This window comes from Hemiscyllium ocellatum, chromosome 3 (assembly GCF_020745735.1).
Source record: "Hemiscyllium ocellatum isolate sHemOce1 chromosome 3, sHemOce1.pat.X.cur, whole genome shotgun sequence".
Taxonomy (NCBI): Eukaryota; Metazoa; Chordata; class Chondrichthyes; order Orectolobiformes; family Hemiscylliidae; genus Hemiscyllium; species Hemiscyllium ocellatum.
The window spans coordinates 74,533,869-74,557,297 of NC_083403.1; the positions used below are offsets into that span (position 1 = coordinate 74,533,869).

At 40.1% G+C, this 23,429-nt stretch overlaps 1 protein-coding gene across 3 annotated transcripts in view; it reads left to right on the plus strand.

Moving 5' to 3' along the window:
• Positions 1 to 23,429, plus strand: part of LOC132832857 (nuclear receptor coactivator 7-like) — a 110,332-nt gene that overhangs the window by 13,207 nt on the left and 73,696 nt on the right. For all 3 annotated transcript variants that reach the window (XM_060851047.1, XM_060851061.1, XM_060851053.1), the window contains exons 2-3: positions 1,112 to 1,230; positions 14,526 to 14,667. In XM_060851047.1, coding sequence (XP_060707030.1) covers positions 14,621 to 14,667 — 47 coding nt within the window. In that variant the 5' untranslated portion in view covers positions 1,112 to 1,230; positions 14,526 to 14,620. The remainder of the gene's footprint in view (positions 1 to 1,111; positions 1,231 to 14,525; positions 14,668 to 23,429) is intronic.

Here is a 23,429-nt window from a genome sequence, read left to right on the forward strand (position 1 = left end):
TTTCTGAGAAATTTCTGAATTGCTGAGTTTTATTAGTGATTTCACAGATATTAGAGAGAAATGATTTGTCTGTCCTGGGGAAAGACAGTCCCTGAGAAATTGGAACTGCTGGTTAGCTGGTGTTTTGATGATTTGCCATTGGTATAATTACAAGTCTTGGTTCAAAGTTCATTTTTGCAATGCTGATTTTAAAAGCTATCTTAAAGCATTCGAATGAAAACTGAATTAAGAAATGACTTAGCCGAGAAGTTATGAATCCTTTTCAGCCTTGCAGAAAAGGAAATTGTAATAGATGTTTCATGTAGAGCTTTTACATTTCTTCAGTCTTAAATATTGTTTGTAAGACCAATTTTTATTCATCTTTTGTTGTCCTTTAAAGTAGTCGTGCATTGCCTTCTTCAACTGCAGTATATAGATAAATATCAGTAGGGCACTTGGTCTCAAGCGTGCTTAGCCATTCAGTAAGATCATAGTTAATATGATTACCCTATATTCCCGTATACCATGATAATCTTTCACTCCACCACCCCCTCATTAAGAATCTATTTACCTTCACCTTAAAAATATTCAAAGATTGCTTCCATCACTTTTTGAGAAAGGGTGTCCCAAGTCTTTGAAACATCCAAGAGAAAAAAGTTTGCCTAATTTCTTTCTTAAATGAGTGACCCTTATTTTCAAACACGACCTCTAGTTCAGGGTTTGCCATAAGGGAAAGCACCTATTCTACACCTGCCCTGTCAAGGCCTCTCATGATCGTTTAGTTTTCAATAAAGGCACCTTCTGCTTTTCTTAATTACAGTAGCCTGTCCACGTGTTGGGAATTGGGAATAGCGTAGATTTAGAGGCACGAGCTTGATAGGCCAAAGAGTCTCTCCTGTACTGTGTGATTCTATTATTTCAATCTTTCCACATTGGACACCCTATCCATCCCATTAGTTTAGTAAACCATCTCTGAACTGTTTCCATTGTATATGTAGCCTTCCTTATATAAGGCTACCAGTTCTGTACACATACTCCAGATGTAGTCTTAGTAATACCTGTATAACTGAATATACTACGTTTGAATTCCATTCTACTCGCAATTTTAAAAAAAGAATGTTTTTGTTTGCAGCTCGAGGAACATTGGATCAGCGTTGAGGAGTTGGAATCTGAGCTGCAGACATTGCGCCACATCAGAGAAAGGGAGTGTTACAGAGCACTTTGTTCCAGAGGGTAGTCGTACCTCTCTGAGTAAGTAATTCAGAATCAGTCTGTAAGCAGGGACAGAAGGGTGTGATTGCAAATGAGGCAGGTATGAGGACCCATGGGATTAACATTGAGTAACCCTGGGCACAGCAATTGTTAGGTTTTATAAGATTCTTACAAAGTATGCGGAGGAGGATGAGCAAACTGACCGCAGCACCTTGGTACAGGAGGCTATTCAGTTGAGGGAGTGGTTGTTTTAAAGTTAAAAATCACACAACACCAGGTTATAGTCCAACAGGCTTAATTGGAAGCACACTAGCTTTCGGAGTGCCACTCCTCCTTCAGGTGATAGTGGAGGACATAATTCTAAGGCACAGAATTTATAGCAAAAATTTACAGTGTGATGTAACTGAAATTATACATTGAAAAATACCTTGATTGTCTGTTGAGTCTTTCATCTGTTTGAATACCATGATAGTTTCACTTCTTTCATGTGTAAATCACAAAACTTTTTTTTAAAAGTTGCATTCTCAGTTAGCTGTAACAATGGGTACTAGCTAGATAATATGTTGGAGGTGTTAGCCCTCTGTGTTCTCTGTCTATGCCATGATGTTTAGATTGATTCTAATCTAAAAAGTGAGATAACAGAATTTCACATGAATTCATGCAGTTTTTGAGCAAAGTGCAATGTAACTCTGCAAGTACAAATTCACCCCACAAAATATGTGTGCATGTGGGTCTTTGTCTGGGTTGGGGGTTGTGAGTGTATATGTGCGTGTGTAGTGAGTGTAGAGTGTCTTAAGTCTGTGAGGGGGTGAGTGTGGGAGTGTGTGCGCGTGTCTGGGGTGGGGGGGGGTTGCAAGTGTCTATGAGAGAGAGTGTATATGTGTGTGCATGAATGTAGAGTGGTCGAAGCCTCTGAGAGGATGCATGTGAGAGTGTGGGGGGGGGTGTCTGTAAGGGTTTGTATGAGTGTCTATGTGCGTTTCTGTGTATATGTATGTCCGTGTGTATGTATGTGTATAGGAGTAACTGTGTGTGTGTGTGTGTATAGTGCAATGGTGATCACCTGTAATGTGTCATGAACCCAAGGTCCCGGTTGAGGCTCTTCCTCTGTGTACCGAATGTAGCTATCAGCCTCTGCATGACCACTTTTCACTGTTGCCTGTCCCAAAGTCCGCCTTGGAGGATGGTCACCCGAAGGTCCGAGGTCAAATGTCCTGGACCACTGAAGTATTCCCCAACTGGGAGGGAACACTCCTGTCTGTCGAATGTTATGCGGTGCCCATTATTCCATTGTCGTAGCCTTTGCTCGGTTTCCCCAATGTACCATGCCTCAGAGCATCCTTGCCTGCAACGTATAAGATAGACAACGTTGGCTGAGTCACATGAGTCCCTGCCACGTACAAGGTGGGAGGTGTCCCCACATGTAATGGTGATATCTGTGTCCACACTCTGACACGTCTTGCAGCTTCTACCATGACAGGGTTATATGGAGTTGTCCTGAAAGCCGGGCAGCTTGCTACAAACCATGATTTGTTTGAGGTTTGGCGGTTGTTTAAAGGAAAGCAATGGAGGAGTGGGAAAGGTCTTGGTGAGGTGCTCATCCTCATTGATAATGTTTTGCAGGTCACAAAGAACATGGCGTAGTTTTTCAGCTCCTGGGAAGTTCTGAACAATGAAGGGTACCCTGTCAGTTGCAGCACGTGTCTGTCTCCTGAGGAGGTCGGTGCATGTCAGAACTGGCAGTTGATGAGTTGGGCATCGTACCCCGTTCTTGTGAGGGTATCTGAGTACTTCCAAGTGCTCGTCACGTTCCTCCTCATCTGAGCAGATCCGGTGTACGCACAGGGCCTGTCCATAGGGGATGGATGTTTTAATATTTTTTGGGTGGAAACAGGAGAAGTGTAGCATTGTGAGGTTGTCTGTGGGTTTGCGGTAGAGTGTGGTGCTGAGGTGGCCATCCTTGATGGAGATGCATGTGTCCAAGAATGAGACAGGTAGTCGAGAGTAGTCCATAGTGAGTTTGATGGTGGGATAAAACTTGTTGATGTCACTGTGTAGTTTTATCAGTGACTCCTCGCCATGGGTCCTGAGGAAGAAAATGTCATCAATGTACCCTGGTGTATAGTGTTGGTTGGAGATCCTGCATAGAGAAGAAGTCTTGTTTGAACCTGTGCATAAAAATGTTGGCATATTGGGGTGCAAATTTGGTCCCCATGGCTGTTCCATGTGCCTGGATGAAGAACTGGTTGTCAAAGGTGAAGACTTTGTGATCGAGGATAAAGCAGATGAGTTGTAGGACAGTGTTTGGAGATTGGCAATTGTTGGTGTTGAGTACTGAGGCTGTTGCAGCGATGCCATCATTGTGGGGGATGCTGGTGTAGAGTGCAGAAACATCTATTGTGACGAGGAATGTTCCCAGTTTGACTGGTCCGTGGGTGCTGAGTTTCTGTAAGAAATCCGTCGTGTTGCGACAGAAGCTGGGGATCCCCTGTACAATAGGATATTACAGTTGGGGCTTAGACTGTTCTATGTAGCTGTTACTCAAGACATGTTTACAAATAGTTCAAAGCTGGAAACTAAATAATCAGAAGTATCTTATTGAATGGATAGACAGGAAGGAAAAGGTATTGGGTAGCATTGTCTGAGGAGCACCCTATCAAATACCTTTGTTCCCTTCCCTCCCTTCCCTCTGGCTAATTGTACCAGTTTCCCTTTGCTGTGATTCATTGATATAGCAAACAAGCAATACAGTCCATCCTCATCTGCTTCTTGAGTTACTGAATAAGGGTCACAGAACTTTATCTTGCCATGGGGGAAGGTTTAAAAGAAATGCTTATTTTGAGTATTCTATTTCAAGACTTTTGACTTATAATCTAGCAAACATTGCTTGGAACTGTTGGCTAACATAAACATATTTGATTTAGTGTGCTGGTTAGCTCAGATGGCTGGGCAGCTGGTTTGTGATGCAAAAAATGTGAACTCAATTGCACTGGTTGAGGTTGTCCCGAAGAACGCTCCTTCGTAATCCCTCCTCTCACCTGAGGTGTGGTAACCCTCATGTTCAATGATCACTGGCGTCTCTCAGTAGTGAGAGAGCAGTCGTGTGATCTGATAAGACTATGGCAACTTTTTTTGCATTGGGTGGCAAGGATTAGTTTTGCACAGTCTTATTTTTCTGATTTTACCATATGTGTTTGACCATATCTGATGAAAAACCTGGCTTATTTGTTGATTGGCTGATTTCCAAACACAGTTATCCCACTCTTGGTAAATTATTGTTGTCATCATTATTGCACTTAAAAAATTACTTGTCACTTGATTGTGCAAAGTTGAATAAGAAATTTACTGATGATATTTCACTTGTGTGTTATGTATCATGATATGGGACCAGTTAGTTCAATTGTTAGAACATGGTGCTTTATAATGTTAATGCTTTGGTTTAAAAACCATATACTGCGATGTATCTTGAATAGTCCTCTTTTAATTGTCCCACTGGGAGCTGTGATCAGCAAACCTCCAGGGATGAAGGTGTTATATTAAAAGAGAGCAATTGCAGATCTTTCTAACTTTCTTCTCATGAAATTGTACTTCATTCATAGAATTTGTAAAGATACAGTTCATATTTAACAAGATATAAAGTTCAGAGCATACGTTTATTTCAATGCATTACATGGCACTCCCATTTACAGAGTATATTTACAGTACTCAGTTCATGTCAAATAATTGTTTTTGCAAAAATATACTTTATTCGTAAATTTTACAAAGCATAACAGTTCAAGTTGATTTTATGTGAAGTGAAGTTGAGATTGGTTTATTTTGTTGCACGAGGCCCTCTATGGTGTTATAGCTTATATTTACTGTACAGATTCCATGTCAAAGACTCAGCCTAACAGATTTTACACAGTTTCCAGTCTCTTGTTATCCTGTGGCAGCAGGACCTTCGTGAGTGAAAATGAAAGAACTGTGGATGCTTTAAATCAGAAACAAAACAGAAATTGCTGGAAACACTCAGCAGGTCAGGCAGCATCTGTGGAGACAAAACAGTGTTAACATTTTGGTCCTGTGATTCTCGGTCAGAAGAGTGTTCTGATGCGAGGCCTTAGTGAATGTTTATTTTCCCCACTCATGCTCGTGCGACTGCTGCCCAAGCTTTAATGCATCCCTCTGTAAGTAGTCTTGGACTAGGGAATGTGCCAATCTGCAACATACAGTCATCAAGAGCTTGTTTCACTGGAGAGTCAGCAGGTTTTGGCCAGACCAAAGTGTAATTTTCACCAGTTTAATGGCCTTCCAGGCCGCAATTGATTTATCTGTGTGTAAGTGTCCCTGGCAACAGCTCGTACAGCAGAGGGTCCTGAATCCCAGAACTGCTTGCCAAAAACCATTGCATTCTTTTCCAGACATGCTTAGCAAAATCAAAATTCAAAATGTGAGATAATGTATTTTGGTAGAAGAAACATGGAGTCACAATACAGGCTCAATAGTAATGCACAGTTAGAGAAGGCTATTCTCCCATTAATTGAAATATCAGAAACTGGGGGTCACAATTTGAAGATTGTCAGCAATGAAGCTAGGAATGAGATGAGAACCTTCTTTATCTAGACAGTTGTAAGGATTTGGAATGTGCTATCTGGGAGAATATGCTGTATACGAGGTGTCAACAGAGAGCTGGATATAAATTTGAAAATGATGAATTTAGAGGACTATGGAGATAGGGCTGGAGAAATGGTACCTCTTTTGAGAGCCAGTGCATACATAATAGGTAAAATGGCCTCCTTCTGTATTGTAGATTATTTCATTCAATAATAGTTGGAAGTTGGGTGGGGTGGGCTGGGAAAGGAGTTTAGCAGTGAAGATAGTTGAGGAACAATTGCAGATGTTCCTAGAGTCTTAGAGATGTACAGCATGGAAACAGACCCTTCAGTCTAACCCATCCATGCCGACCAGATATCCCAACCCAATCTAGTCCCACCTGCCAGCACCCAGCCATATCCCTCCAAACTCTTCCTATGCATATACCTTCCAAATATCTCTTAAATTTGCAATTGTATCAGCCTCCACCACTTCCTCTGGCAGCTCATTACATACACGTACCACCCTCTGTGTGAAAATGTTGCCCTGTAGGTCTCTTTTATATCTTTCCCCTCTCACCCTAAACCTATGCTCTCTAGTTCTGGACTCCCCGAACACAGGGAAAAGACTTAGCCTATTTACCCTATCCATACCCCTCATAATTTGGAGTTTGCACATTCTCCCCGGGTCTGCGTGGGTTTCCTCCGGGTGCTCCGGTTTCCTCCCACAGTCCAAAAATATGCAGGTTAGGTGAATTGGCCATGATAAATTGCCCGTAGTGTTAGGTAAGGGGTAAATGTAGGAGTATGGTTCGGCGGGTCGGTGTGGACTTGTTGGGCTGAAGGGCCTGTTTCCACACTGTAAGTAATCTAATCTAATCTAATCTAATAATTTTGTAAATCTTTATAAGGTCACCTCTCATCCTCTGATGCTCCAGGGAAAATAGCCCAGCCTGTTCAGCCTCTCCCTTTCCTCCAATCCTGGCAACATCCTTGTAAATCTTTTGTGAACCTTTAAAGTTTCACAGCATCTTTCCCATGGGAAGGAGATCAGAATTGCACGCAATACCCCAACAGTGGCCTAACCAATGTCCTGTACAGCTGCAACATGACCTCCCAACTCAATACTCTGACCAATAAAGAAAAGCATATCAAACACCTTCTTCACTATCCTAGGAGTCTTGTGGAATTGGACAGGGTCGGTGTAAAACAATGGTTTCTCCCAGTGAGAGAGTCTGGAACTGGAGGACAATCCCAGGAAAAAGGGTTCATTTCAGAATGAAATTGGAGCATCCCTTCCCAGAGGGGAATGAATCTGGGAATTCTGTAGCACAGAGGGCTGTCTAGACCAGGTCTCAACATTCATTCAGGGCTCAGATGGACTGATTCTCTCTGTAAAATCAGGGAGGGAACTGGGTGTTTAGGGGAGAGGCAGGAAAATGAAGGTGAAGGTTATTGAAGAAAATAATTTTTGGCTTACAGCAAAGAATTATTCCTGTGAGGATGAAGGATTCTCAGAAAGGGATAATCCAAAAATGGTTAAGCTGGGAAGTTAAAGATAGAATCAAATGGAAAGCAAAAAAACAATGTGGCAAAAATTAGAGGTGAGCCAGAAGTTTGGAAAAGTGTTAAAGACCAACAAAAAGAGAGAAGATAAACTCTTGAGAGTAAACTTACAAGAGACAGCAAGAGCTTCTTTAAATATATACAGGGTGGAGAAGGCTAACCATGAGTGTAAGCCAGCTAGTGCAATAAAAGAAGATTGCAAGCGGTTTTATTTTAGATATCTAAAATGTAAGAAAGACAAAAGTTGGATATTGGAATACTTGAAAATGAGCTGGTGAAGTAGTAATGGGGATCAAAGAAATGGTGAAAGAACTGATCAGTTGTTCATCAGTTTTCATAGTCAAAGATACTAGCAGCATGCCAGAACTTGAAGAGAATAGCTTATGGAACACCCCTGTTTAAGAAGAGATGGAGGCAAAAAACAGGAAACTGCAGGCTAGTTAACCTGAACTCAGTCGTTGGTAAGATTTTAGAGTCCAGTATTAAGGATGAGATTGCAGAGTACTTCAAAGTGCATAGTAAAATAGGGTTGAATCAGCATATTTTCAAGGGAAGGCCATGCCTGACAAATGTGTTAAGAACTTTCATAGAATCCCTACAATATGGAAGCAGGCCATTTGGCCCATTGATTCCACACCAACCCTCCAACCATCCGAGGGTGGAATCAAACACATAGCATTGGTGCTGTGAGGTAGTAGTGCTAACCACTGAACCACCATGCCGGAGGAGGTTATGAGCAAGTTAGATGTGAACGTGATTATTTTGGATTTTTAGAAGGCCTTTGACAAGGTGCTGCTAAGATAAAACCAAAATAGTTAGTGCAGTGAATAGTGAAGAAAATTATCTCAGAGTCAAATGGGACCTTAATCAGATGGGTCAGTCGATTGAGGAGTAGCAGATGCAGTTTGATTTAGATAAATGTGAGGTGTTGTATGTTGGTAAGGCAAACCAGGGCAGGACTTATACAGTTAATGGTTGGGCCCTAGGGAGTATTACCAAACAAAGAGACTTAGGAGCGCATTTCCTTGAAAGTGGAGTTGTCAGGGTGGGAAAGAAGGCATTTGGCACCCTTGCCTTCATTGGTCAGAACATTGAGTATCAATGTTGGGAGATCATATTGTGGATGTACAGGATCTTGGTGAGACCACTTTTAGATTACTGCATACAGTTCTAGTCACCCTTCTTCCGGAAGGATGTTGTTAAACTTGAGAGCATGCAGAAAAGATACAAGGATGTTGCTAGGACTGGGGGGCTTGAGTTATAGGGAGAGGTGAATAGGCTGAGGCTTTTCTCCCTGGAGTGTCGGAGGCTGACGGTGACTAGAGGTTTATAAAATCATGAGGGACACAGATAGGGTAAATAGCCAAGGTCTTTTTCGAAGGGTGGGGGGGGAAATCCAAAACTAGAGGGCATAGGTTTAAGATGAGAGGGAAAAGATTTCAAACAGGAGTCAGGGCTAACTTCTTCACACAGAAGGTTGTGCATATATTGAACAAGCTGCCAGTGGAAGTGGTGGTAGTGGTGAATACAATTAGAATCTTTAAAGGCACCATGATGGCTATATGATTAGAAAGGATTTTAAAGGGATAGGGGCCAAATGCTAGCAAATGGGACTTGCTCAGATTGGGTTGTCTGGTCAGCATGGATGAGTTGAACTTAAGGGTCTGTGTCTGTGCTAAATAACTCTAAATAATGAAATAAGGTAAGAGCCCATGATGTTACAATAAGGTATTGGCATGGATAGTGGATTGATTGACTGGCAGAAGCCAAAGAGTGAGGATAAAGGAATATTTTTCCGAATAGATGTTGGTAATTATTGGAGTTCCGCAGGGGTCTGTGTTGGAACCACAACTATTCATATTTTACATTAACACTCTTGATGAAGGAGCTGAGATTGCAGTTGCTAAGTTTGCAGTTAAGGCAAAGATAGGTGGAGGAGCACGTAATATTGAGAAAGCAAGGGGGCTGCAGAAGGACTTGGACAGGCTATGGATGTGGGCAAAGAAGTGGCAGCTTGAATACAATGTGGAAAAGTGTAAGGTTATGCACTTTGGTAGGAAGAATAGGCACAAATTATTTTAAATGGGGAACGGCTTCTGAAATTTGGAGAACAAAGGGACTTAGGAGTCCTAGTTCAGGATTCTCTTAAGGTTGACGTGGAGATTCAGTTGGCAGTTAGGAAAGCAAATGCAATGTTAGCATTCATTCCTAGAGGGCTTCAATGCAAGAATAGAAATGTACTGCTGAGGTTGTGTAATGCTCTGCTAAGATCACATTTGGAATATTGAGAGGGCCCCTTCTGTGAGGATGGATACACTGGCGTTGAAGGGTTCCATCAGAGGTTTACAGTATTGAACCTGGGGACGAAGGGCTTGTCATATGAGGAGATGCTGAGTTTAGATGGGTGAGTGGAATCTGATTGAAACTTACAGAATAGGGATAGGCCTGGACAGAGTGGATGTGGAGAAGATGTTTCCACTAGTAGGAGAGACTAGGACCCAAGGTCACATCCTCAGTGTAAGGACAATCCTTTAGAACTGAAATAAGGAGAATGGTTAATCTGTGGAACTCATTGCCAAAGGGCTGTGGAGGCCAAGCCATTGATTGTATTTAAGACAGAGATAGATGTGTTCCTGATTGGTAAATGGATTGAGGGTTATGGGAAGAAGGCAGGAGAAATGGATCAAGAAACAAATCAGCCATGATCGAATGGCACAGCAGACTCAATGGCTTGAATGGCCTCATTCTGTTCTTATGGCTTATAAGAGGAAGAGAGAGCCAAAGTAAACATAGACTCCTTAGAGAATGCATCTTATGAAATTCCTTCTGGAAATCCAAATACAGTGGATCCACAGTTCCCTTTCATTGACAGGTTGTTTCAAAAGCATTTATTGCTCATTGTTACAATCCAATTTGAGACTAAAAAACAAGTTTTGCTTTGAAACTATAATTACAACACATTAAAATCAATCTCGGCCACACATTACTTGGTAGTTAACTAATACACTGAACAACAAAAAATGTGTATTTAAGCATAATGTAACCAAAAACCCATCTCACATTTATACATTAACAACCTGCTGTCTGCAGAATTGCATGTTTTTTTTAAAGCAGGAACCAGCCCAAAATTACTCTTGGCTTCCAAAAATCTTGTTTTGACATTACTTTTGATAAGTCTTAATGTCTCATATGCATAGCAAGGCTATTTCCACTCAGGCTTTGAGAGTTCATTGACTAAAATGTCCATCAATAAGGACCACTGTGTCTTTCCCTGGCTAGAAGAATGTAAATCTTCTGCAGTCCTTGAATTCCCATTGACCCTATCTTTTCAACCAGAGAGCAAGCTCTGAGAAGCATCCTCCCTGGTGGCAAACAAAGAACAATCTTTATCACCAGCCTATTCTCAGCAGTTGCTGTTTTCCTTTATTTCCGTCTCCGGGATCTCAGTTGAAAAGTCTGTAAAGCTAACTGCAAAGCCAACTGTTCCTTTCTTTAAGTTCAACAAACAGCATCTTTTTTCAAGTAATGAGGTAAACAAAGCAAAAAACTAAGTAATTTAGTTCAACTTTAGTCATGGAGAACATGCCAGAATCCGTTACAAGAAGCTAATAGCAGGATATTATTTTCTGACTTTCTCAATCAGGCAGAATCTGAATTGTTTCATGAAAGGGAAATTGTATTTGTCCAATTTATTTAATTCCTCAAAGAATTTAACAAGGTGAATGAAGGGGTACTTGTAGATGTAGTTACTTGAATTTTCAAAAGATATTTCTTTTTAGATTAGATTCCCTACAGTGTGGAAACAGGCCCTTCGGCCCAACAAGTCCACACTGACCCTCCGAAGAGCAATCCACCCCTCTCTGACTAATGCACCTATAAGATGCCACTTGTAAGGCCATTGCACAAAGTAAAATGTGTAGGAGGTAATATATTTAGCATGGATAGACGATTGGTTAGGTGACCAGAAACAGAAAATAAGGATAATGGGTTATTTTTGGACTGGCGGGCTAACAAGAAGAGTGCTGCAGGGACTGAGGCTGCCATTATTTACCATCTGTATTAATGACTTGGATGAAGGGACCAAATATGAGTTGCTAATGGTGCAGAGTCAGGGGAGTCAGTTGTCACAATGACATAGAGCCTACAGCAGGGTGTAGATGGGTTTGATGTGAGAGTAATATTATGGATCATAGAGGTATACAGCATGGAAACAGACTCTTTGATCCAACTCATCTATGCCAGCCAGATATCCTAAATTAATCTAGTCCCATTTGCCAGCATTTGGCTTACATCCCTGTAAACATTTCCTATTCATATACCTGTCCAGATGCCTTTTAAATATTGCATTGTACTAGCCTCCACCACTACCTCTGGCAGCTCATTCCATACATGCACTAACCTCTGCATGAAAATGTTGCCCCTTAGGTTCCTTTTAAATCTTTGCCCTCTTATCTTAAAACATGTGCCCTAGTTTTGGACTCCCACAGCCTATTTACCCTATTCATGCCCCTCATGATTTTATAAACCTCAAAAGGTTGCCTCTTAGCCTTCAACACTCCAGAAAACATAGCCCCAGCCTAGTCAGCCCCTTCCTATAGTTCAAACTCTTCAACTGTGGCAACATTGTTATAAATGTTTTCTGAACCCTTTCAAGTTTCGCAACATTCTTCCTATAGGAGGGAGCATAATGTGGAAAAATGTGAACTTGTTCAGTTTGACAGGAAGAATAGAAAAATAGTATATGAACATCACCACCCTGACAATGTAGTGGAGGCAAGTCTATGATGGAGCTACTGAAGATGGTCGGGCCTAGGATCTTCCTCAAATCATAGACAAGGTCTTTTCCCTGGGTTTGGAGAATCCAGAACTACATGGCATAGGTTTAGAATGCCTGGGGAAAGATTTAAAAGGGACAACGTTTTCATGCCGAGGGTGGTGCATGTACGGAATGAGCTGCTAGAGGAAGTGATGGAGGCTGATACAATTACAACATTTTAAAAGGCATCTGGATTGGTATATGAATAGGAAAGATTTTTAGGCATATAGGTCAAGTGCTGGCAAATGGGACTAGATTAATTCAGGAGATCTGGTCAGCATGGACGAGGGTCTGTTTCCGTGCTGTACATTTCTGTGACTCTATGGCTTGAGGAAGTCCAGTAGTGAGATGATAGTTGTTTGGTGAGGCTGCAATTATCAGACTATCTCTTCAATGATTTGTGTCTCCAATTAAAGACAGGTTCTCAAGTTCTAGATTAGATTAGATTAGATTAGACTTACAGTGTGGAAACAGGCCCTTCGGCCCAACAAGTCCACACCGACCCGCCGAAGCACAACCCACCCATACCCTTACATTTACCCCTTACCTAACACTACGGGCAATTTAGCATGGCCAATTCACCTGACCCGCACATCTTTGTGACTGTGGGAGGAAACCGGAGCACCCGGAGGAAACCCACGCAGACACGGGGAGAACGTGCAAACTCCACACAGTCAGTCGCCTGAGTCGGGAATTGAACCCGGGTCTCTGGTGCTGTGAGGCAGCAGTGCTAACCACTGTGCCACCGTGCCGCCCGTAAGAACCTGTAAAAATGGTAAATTTAACCCTTGTTGACAGAAGAGTACCCTAAGCATTGATGTTTGCAATTTTTGTAATTTTGCATATTTTGTAGTTAGTCAACCTAGTAATAGGTTGTCTTAGTCTGGTCTTGAGTGTGATGTGTTTATTTTAAAAACTGATCAAATATTGAATTGGTTTGAAACAGTCAGAATAAGTTACTACTTTGAGGGATACTTTTTAATTTTCATTGGCTACTTTTGGTTTGCAGGAGCTCCTTGTTTAAATTTAAAACCAACTGTATTTCCAGCCCTTTACATAATCTCTGTATCTTAGGTAAGTAATTTGGGGAATAAACAAAAAAACAAAAGCTAATCGGACAACCAAGAATTTGAGAGCAATTTAGACAGTTTATCTTCATTCTTCAACTTCCCCAATGGCCCAATAAGAATCGTTCTCAGCCCTCTTGTCCTCTTCCAGTGATAACTCAAAGGATGGCAGGTTGGACTCCTCTGAACTAGCTATATGTTCAACTGCTTCAACACATCAAGAAAGTAGACACTGCAGCCAAAAGAAGTTTATATATAGATATACATTACAGAAATGAAAGCCCAAGAACTTCACTGAAGAGTGTATGAAGCAGAAACAGGTACATTTAAATCTGAAATGCCGACCTGGCAAAGCTACTGTTCACCACCACAATAAAAACAGAAGTTGTTGGAAAAACTCAGCAGATTTTGCCATATCTGGGTTTTTCCAGCAATTTCTGTTTTTATTTCTGATTCTAGCATCTGCAGTTCTTTTGTTTTTCTTCTTATTTCATGCTCAGCACTGCATGTATGCTTGCAGCTGGGGAATGGTAGCAATTGGAGATGGTCAGTAAATATCGACCTTGCCAGTGAAGTCAGAGCTAACGAAGTGGCACATATTTGGTTCATTCTCAATTTTCAGCAGGCACTAGACAATGACAGCACAAAATCAGTTTTACTTAGTGATTTCTTTTTTTTTAATCTGTTTCAGCTACTGCATTGTCACAGCTGTTTGAGATTAGTTAGAATTGGTTACTTCACTATCCACTCCATACAGTTTTTTTTCAGTAACACTTATACTGTCTGTTTTCCTTGAAATGTGATTCCTGCATTTAAGTTCCAACTGCTGTATACCACTGTAATTAATCATCAATTTGATGATTTTTAAGTTTGAAGTTGGATTTCTATAGAATGTCTACCCTGCCTTCATAATTCAAAATGTGTTTTGGACTCCTTTGCAATTAAGACTATTATATCTGCAAGAACTCTTGTATCCTGAAATCTCTTTTCATATCAGCCATTGGGATCCTGGTGTCAAGGAGTTATGCTCCCATAAGGTGTTTAATGAAAATAAATGGGTGTGCCAATGGCAAATGAAGTAAATTGACTTTGTTGAAGTTAATATTTAGTTTATATCGCTTATCTTTAATCAGTACGATGTGAAAAATACTTTACATTGTATAATCTATTAAAATAAATGAACATTGGAGAGTTTTGCATAATATGAAAGCATGTGACTGAAAGTCCTAAGATGTTCATCTCAAGGTAAACAACAAGTACCAGCTATTATTCTGTTTGTGAAGCAGTCTGAGTCACAGGATTATGTTATTACAGGCACCATTCCTGTGCAGATGCCATGAAATTGGAAACAAAAGCATTTTATTGAACAGTGTGGAAGGGAAAAGTAATCAGCTTTGAAGTATTCTACCATGGAGACTAAAGGTTTGAAAAAGAGAAGACCAGGTTATTTTGCCAGGTAATCTTTTTCAGTTATTTATCTATTTTGGAATTTGCTGTACATTATACTGTGTTTTAGTATTTATTCAAAAAGGATTTAAAGCAAAACAAACATTTTTTTTAAAGAATCTACAGAATGGGAATGCTTGCTTTGAGGTGACTTTACTATAAATGGGTTGAGCTTGTTGACTCCTTAACTGTCTGAAAAATAACTGTTTCATGGAGAATAAGGAAGAAGATTGGTATTAATGAGATGCAATAACATCTATGTGATCGGCTATTTTGTAGTTTGCAGGGGAAGTCATTCTTGTTCTTTATTTAGTTTCTAATTTGTGATATTTGTACTGGAGGTGAGTGTCTGTATTGGTGAGTGGTGCAAATAATCCTTAGGCAGTTACGTTATAAAAAAAATTAACAAGTGTATCTGTTTTATAATAATGCTCTGTCCCCAAGCCCCACAAGTGTTCCCTCTTATTATCAAGGTGAATTGTTGCTGCTGTATCAATGGTGATTGCTGTGTTGTGAGCATTTGGCCTTTTCCGATTTTCAATTTTTGATATTTTAGAATTACTAAGCTCTGGGTTCTTGTCCACTACTCAATGTTTAGATCAGAATTGTATAAGCTATATTACTGCATACATTAGTACAGTGTCTAGAAAAAGGTATTTATTAAACCAAATGTATATAAGACCATGTATAAAAAGTGCATAAGGAATAAGATTCATCCTTTATATGTTGAAGAGTTGCATAAGTATTAGGTACTATCCTGTGATCTTGCACGCTATCAGTATTTTGATAAAACCTGTTAAAAAGCACTGGGATAACTGGACCAATAGTGGATGTGATGAAGAACACTACATGAGGGCTTGCATACCAGGGATCAGCAGAAGCCAATAGAAGTTGCATGGAGCTGTATCTTCCTTATTGAGTGATGTTATAAAATTCCTGGGTTGACGCAAAGAAAAGCTCTTAAGTTTGTTATTGGGGTTTGGGATTTGTTCTTGAATTTATGCTGAAGGAGAGAAATTGTGCAGTTTCTCCATTGTGGCGGTGGTGATGGAGAGATGGATTTTTTTTGTCTACATTTGTTCATAATAGATGGCATTCCCCTTGTCCTTGTATGTACAATAGGTCCCTCTTTTAAGTTTGCCTATGTTGAGTCACTATGCTTTAAAGTTTCAACGCTTTTAAGATTGGTATTCTAATTTGCATCTTCAGTTTAAATTTAATATTGTTCTGTATACTATTTCACATTTTCCTCCGCATATTGTTTCACAACTGTAGTGTTGGTCTGATTGGTATCATTCTGAACTGAGAGCAGTTGAGGTGTTTTTTCACATTAAGCAAACCACAAAAAGGAGCTCTCTTTAATGTCAGAGAGAGGAAGATATTCGCTATTTAAAATGGGTAAAATTTATTTCCTTGTTTTGGGCTCATTTAGCTGAGAAATGCAACATATTGGTCTCTAGGTGTCTGACTCTACAATCTTCTGCTTAACTTTGGAGCCCCAAATCTGGTCCTTCTCCAACTTGCTGTTGGTGAAGCAGAGACACTTTTTTTAACTGCAAAAATATACTTTATTCATAGAAAAAAATCTTTGGTACATGTATAGTTAATGAAGCCATTTAGATCTATACTCTCTTTACTTACAGAGAAAAAATTAAGTCTTTGATGTTCACCATTCTCTATATTTACTGTCAACTCTTAGCATTTAGCTGAGGTATCAGCAGCGCCCAATTACTGAATGAACCCCCATTATTCTTTGGCAGAGGGCCTTAAATGGTGGCCTTTCCCCACTGTGCCTTGGTGGTCAAGCCCCAAGCTCTAGTGCATTCCTCAGCATGTCATCCTGGATCTTGGAATGTGCCAGTCTGCAACATTCAGTCGGGATCAACTCCTTCATCTGTAAGACCAGCAGGTTTTGGGCAGAAAAGTTGATGGTCCTCCAGTCATAGTTGATGTTCATCTCTGTGTGGTGGGAGATATCTGCCAAACTATGGTGACCAACTAAAATGGGAGAAAGTTCATTCGGGAAGGTATTGAACATATAGATTTTGTTAGAAACTTGCCTTGATAGCAGACCATCTGCAAAAAACCTCCAAAAGAAAAAATTCATCTATCTGATCTACCTGGCCCACTTGTGACAGATCTGAAGGTTGTGTAGTGGACTTGGTAGCCACCTCTGAACAATCAAACTGCAGTGGACGCAAGTCATTCCCAAACCCTAAGTATCTGAAGCATGTGAAGAAAGACAGACTTTGAGAGTTATATCATTTGACTTTACACAATATATTTCCAAATTAAATCTTTACAAGTTATTTCATTCAGGAAGGCATGGTTATTGCACATGTACAGTATAGTTTTAACAACATACATAAGATCCTTTGGATGTTTCTTGCCTGGAAAAGTCAAATTCAGATTTTAATTTTTAATTTTCCACTGTTATTTCACTTTGTTGCGAAACCTATTTGGTTGGAATTTAAGGAATAACAGATGAATTGCTATTCTGGTATATTGATACCATCTCAGTGTGACTTGGACTTCAGTATGAAGGGAATAATTTACTAAACAAAATTTGGGAATAAAGTAGACAATGAAGAACATATAGACTTGTGAAATTGCCAAATCTGTTGCTAATGAAGTTTAATACAGAGAAGTTTGAAGTGATGGATTTTGATAATAATGGTGAGATGTGATTCAAACTAAATGGTACCATTATAAAAATGATGCAGCAACTTGAGTTTATTTACACAAGTCTTTGAAAATGGCTGGACTCATTGAGAAGGCTGCTTTAAATGTATAAGAACCATTAGTTTTATAAATAGAAGCATAATATATAAAGCAAGTGAGTTATGCTAAAATTTTATAAATTATTTGTTCGGCTTCATAGAATCTTGAATCCAATCAAGAGCATCACACAATAGTAACAGTGTCAAATCCAAGGCAAGTATGCTGAGAAGATTTGCTGTTAGGCTGGAAGCTGAACAGTAATTCAGCTATGAGGAGAGACTGGAGAAACTGAGATGGTTATCCTGGGAATAGGGAAGGTTAAAGGAAAATCTCATAGCAGGATTCAAAATAATTAAACCTAAGTAGATTAAGATGGGAAACTATTTGTGGTGATGTCAGGGTTGAAAACCCAAGATTTTTAAGGTAATTGGCAAAAGAACCAAAGGTAACATGAAACAAATTCTTTTGTGCAGTAAATTGTTCACATTTGAAATATATTGTGAAAGATGATGGTGGGAGCAGACTCAATAGTAACTTCCGAAGGGTAATTAGGTATAAATAGTTGAGGGGAGAAAATGATGGGCTATTGGACAAAGAGCAAGGGACTAATTAGCTAGTTCTGCGAAGGAGCGAACATCGGTTGATTGTTCTTCCTCTGAGCTGTATCATGGGTAATCAAATTGGATTCATTGTGGGATGATGTAAATCAGATGGTCTTGTGGTGACATCTCTTTCATTTGGTAGCAGTTGTGGGTTTCCTGTGTATTCTGGGCATATTGAGGTTGTTGCTTTAGCCTATTCAGAAATGATTGAAAGGATTGTTAAAGAAGGGCAAAGTATAACATCTCCAACTTGTGTATTTCCTCTAATGATCTGCACCTTTAAAATAGAATCACAATCCTGTGAAGTAAGTAGGAGCGTCAGCAAACAAAATTTGACATCCAACTGCATGAAAGTTCACAATAGCCTGGTCAAAGCAGATGCCATAGGAGGAGACCAATCATGTAAGGATCATGCATTTTTTAAAAAATTTTGTGTTCCTAAAAGCTGGAGACTAAAACAATAGAAAGCTATTTTAAAAGCCAGGGTTTGAAAGGGTAGCTCCATTTTGAAAAACAAGTACTCTGAAATTCATTGCAAACATTGTGTAAGGGACTGTTTGAACCAGCACTGATTAGAGTTGCAGACATTTTGGAGTTGAGGGAATGTAAAATTGCAGCTTTTGCCAGCATCAAGGGATTTGGTTGATTGATTTATGGACTATTGACCAGTTTTCAAAGACAGAGACCTTTTTGCTTGCCAACAGCTCTGTGATTAGTTCTCAAGTAACTGAACATCTTGGAGCTGAGATCAAGATATAGAGTGAAAAGTGAGGTGTGCAGATGCTGGAGATCAGAGCTGAAAATGTGTTGCTGGTTAAAGCGCAGCAGGTCAGGCAGTATCCAAGGAACAGGAAATTCGACGTTTCGGGCATAAGCCCTTCCTGATGAATTTCCTGTTCCTTGGATGCTGCCTGACCTGCTGCGCTTTAACCAGCAACACATTTTCAGCATCAAGATATAGAGAGCAAGAGAGAGTGAGATGTGTTCAGTTCTTAACCATTTCAGGAGTTCTCTTTGCAGTCAAAACTTACTGTAAACCTGAAGCAAGCCAGCTTATCTTTCCTGCAACGATCATTGTAAGTAGGAGCATCTGCAGAAAAACAACTGAAGCAATGTGATGGTCAGTAGAAGAGCCATGAGGATAATCTTAACAACAGTACCTGGGAATCAAATCCGCTGAACTGTCTTTCTAGATTTTGCCCCACTGTACATAATCTGTTTGTGTGTGTAAATGGGAGTTTACAAGGGAATAGGAGTTTGAATTAGTATTGTAATTAGTTTAGAACTGTGTACCTGTTTAGCTAGAATCTAATTACTTCAATAAATAGTGAGTCATAGAGATGTACGGAAACAGACCCTTCGGTCCAACCTGTCCATGCAGACTAGATGGCCCAAACCAATCTAGTCCCACTTGCCATCACCCAGCCCATATCCCTCCAAACCCTTCCCATTCATATACCCATCCAAATGCCCCTTAAATGTTGCAAATGTACCACCCTCCACCACTTCCGCTAGCAGCTCATTCCATACACGTACCACCCTCTGCATGAAAAAGTTGCCCTTGGGTCTCTTTTGTATCTTTCCCCTCTCGCCCTAAACCTATGCCCTCTAGTTTTGGACTCCCTGACCCCAGGGAAAAGACTTTGTCTATTTACCCTATCCATGTCCCTCATAATGTTGTAAACCTCTTATAAGGTCACCCCTCAGCCTCCAACGCTCCAGGGAAAACAGTCCCAGCCTGTTCAGCCTCTCTCTATAGCTCAAATCCTCCAATCCTGGCAACATCCTTGTAAATCTTTTCTGAACCCTTTCAAGTTTCACAACATCTTTCCAATAGGAAGGAGACCAGAATTGCACACAATATTCCAACAGTGGCCTAAACAATGTCTGTACAACCTCAACATGACCTCCCAACTCCTGTACTTAATACTCCGACCAATAAAGGAAAGCATACCAAACGCCTCCTTCACTATCCTATCTACCTGCGACTCCACTTTCAAGGAGCTATGAACCTACACTCCAAGGTCTCTTTGTTCAGCAACACTCCCTAGGACCTTACCATTAAGTGTATAAGTCCTGCTAAGATTTACTTTCCCAAAATGCAGCACCTCACATTTATCTGAATTAAACTCCACCTGCCACTTCTCAGCCCAATGGCCATCTGATCAAGATCCTGTTGTAATCTGAGGTAACGCTCTTCGCTGTCCATTACACCTCCAATTTTGGTGTCATCTGCAAACTTACCAACTGTACCTCTTATGCTCACATCCAAATCATTTATGAAAATTATGAAAAGTAGAGGACCCAGCACTGACCCTTGTGGCATTCCACTGGTTACAGGCCTCCAGTCTGAAAACAACCCTCCACCACCACCCTCTGTCTCCTACCTCTGAGCCAGTTCTGTATCCAAATGGCTGGTTCTCCCTGTATTTCATGAAACTTAACCTTGCTAACCAGTCTCCCATGGTGAACCTCATCGAACGCCTTACTGAATTCCATATAGATCACATGTACCACTCTGCCTTCATCAATCCTCTTTGTTACTACTTCAAAAAACTCAAATCAAGTTTGTGAGACATGATTTCCCACACACAAAGCCATGTTGACTAATCAGTCCTTGCCTTTCTAAATACATGTACAACCTGTCCCTCAGGATTCGCTCCAACAACTTGTCCACCACCGACGTCAGGCTCACTGGTTCACTGTTCCCTGGCTTTCTTAAACAGTGGCACTACTTTAGCCAACCTCCAATCTTCCAGCACCTCATCTGTGACGATTGATGATAAAAATATTGTCTTGGTTGGTGTCAGCTTTGAGTTCTTGGAGCTGCAGTCATCCAGACAAGTGAGCAAGTTCCATCACACTCTTGACATTGACAAGTTGCTGGACAGGGCAGATAGTTAGCAGATGAAGTTCAATGCAGAAAAGTGATGTACATTGGTAGAAAGAATATTGAAAGACAAAATAAAATGGATCTGCTATTTGGTATGCAGGAGCAAAGGGTCTTGTATGTGTACAAATCATTGTAGGTGGCAGGACAAATGGAGAGCAGTTAATAAAGCATACAATGACCTCAGCTTTATGAAATGGAAGTATAGAGTACAAGAGCAAAGCGGTAATGTTGAACTTGTATAAGACACTTGTTGGACCTCAACTAGGGTATTGTGCCCAATGTGGGAGCCATGTTATAGGAATGATGTGAATGCATTGGAGACAGAGCAGAAAAAAATTTACAAGCTAATAAGGATAGATTAAAGAAATTGGGACTGTTCTCCTTAGAGAGATGACGGCTGAGAGGAGATTTGATAAAGGCTTTCAAAATCATCAGCAGGCCGGATATAGAGAGGGAGAAGCTATTCCCAGTTGTGAAAGAAGAAAGAATGAGAGGGCACAGCTTTAAATTGATGTTCAAAAGAAGCAAGAGTAATGTGAGAAAAACTTTCAGCAAGTAGTTAAGGTCTGAAGTACACTGCCTGGAAGTGTAATAGAAACAGCTGTAATCCAGACATTTGAGAGGGTATCATTGATTATTTTGACAAAAATAGTATGTAAGAGTATGGGGAAAAAAAATCAGGAAATGGGCACTTGATATTGGATGGCTGAAGAACCTGTGCACGCACAATGAGCCTAATGGCCTTTTTCAGTGACAGATTGTGATGGTAATGCCCTTGTATATAATAAGAGGAAATGGTTAGATTTTCACCTCAAGATGCTTTTTGCATGTCATATGGTGTAAATGTTACCTGGCATTTAACAATTCAAATGTGAATGCTCAAGTGCAGGCATGGATTGCTTTTGTATCAGAGGACACCTAAATGTTATTAAACATTATAAATACACTAATATGTGTTACTTGGAGCAAAACAATATTTTGTGAATTTTAATATTCTTTGATTTGCTGATTTTTGATATAATTTAGCCTGCAAATCAATGGCCAGCTGATTTTACACTAACCTGTCTAAAATGTAGTTAAAAGTAGAGGCCTATGCTGTGCTTGCGTGCAAAACCTCTGCAGTCACTTCAAATATTTGCATTACAAGACTATAGACCTGCTTCGAGCATGAGCCTGAGAATTTACAAATATACCTGCCAACATTGCCCCTTTGATTTGGTAGCAAACAATGTATTGTACATCAGTTATATGTTCTGAAAAGTTATGCTAAATTGGCAAATTATAATGCATACTGCAAAAATGGTCTTTTGATGACGTGTTGGAGATCTTCGTACAATTATACAGATCATTAGTGAGAGAACAGTTGGAATGCTGTGTACAGTTTTGATCTCCTTATCCAAAATCAGACACATTTGCTCCAGAGGGAATGCAACAAGAATTCTGTCCTTGGCTCTGGGGGTAGGGCTTTGTCATGCAAGTAGCAATGAGTAGGTTCAGCCTATTATTGTTTAAAGATAAGAATGAGAAGTGATCTAATTCTAACCCACTCTGACAGGATATTTCCTAGAAAACATAATTTCCTCTCTTGAGTGTGGAGTCACAGTCTTAGAATAAAGGGTTGACTAGTTGGGACTGAGATCAAACTTTCACTCAGAGTAGGAAATCTTCGCCGTTTCCTTCCCCAGAGGACTGTGGATACTTTGTTCTTGTGTATTCAAAACAGAGATTGATAGATTTTAACCAGTATGGGAATTAATAGTGTTTGGAATGCAAGGTTAAATGAGCAAAGTAGAGTGACTCTGTTGAATAGCAGAGCAGGCTTCAGTTCCCAAAGCTTCAAACTCTTGAATCCTCCTTTCTAATTCTCTCCACTTTTCTTTGATCTTTTAAACCTATCTCTTTGACTGAGCTTTGGTCATTTATCCAATTACTTTGTACTGTGAATTAGAGTCAAATTTTGTTAGGTAGTGCTCCTATGAAGTGCCTTAAAATTCCTCTCCATAACCTAAAGTAACCAATGATATAGATCCTTTATTCATTGCAACCTCGCTGTAAATCATCTCACTCAACAACATCACTTATCTGTTACTGGAACACTGTCAACTCCCAAGACATTAACATACAAGCACATAAAATTAAAACATGTTACAGATATTTGCTTGTTCTTAACCTAAATAACTTTTTTCTGGGTAAAACAGTTGTAAATGCTTTTGCATCTATAGCAGAAGAGGACATTCAGCCATAATTCCTCTGTCTCTCAACAGGGAGCTCATTACCCTATTCTGATTTTCCAACTTTGGCCCATAACACTGGAAGCTACAGCAATACATGTGAATATCTAAACACCACTTAAATGTTGAGAGTTTCTGACTCAACCACCCTTTCAGGAAGTGAGTTCCAGATTCATAATGCCATCTCAGTAAAATAAATTCTCCTTAGCTCTCCTCTAAGCCTTCTAGTTCCTACCTTAAATCTACTCACCTTCGTTATTGATCCTTTTACTAATGGAAAGAAGTGCCTCCTTAATTAACCTGTCTGAGCCTCAAATAATCTTAT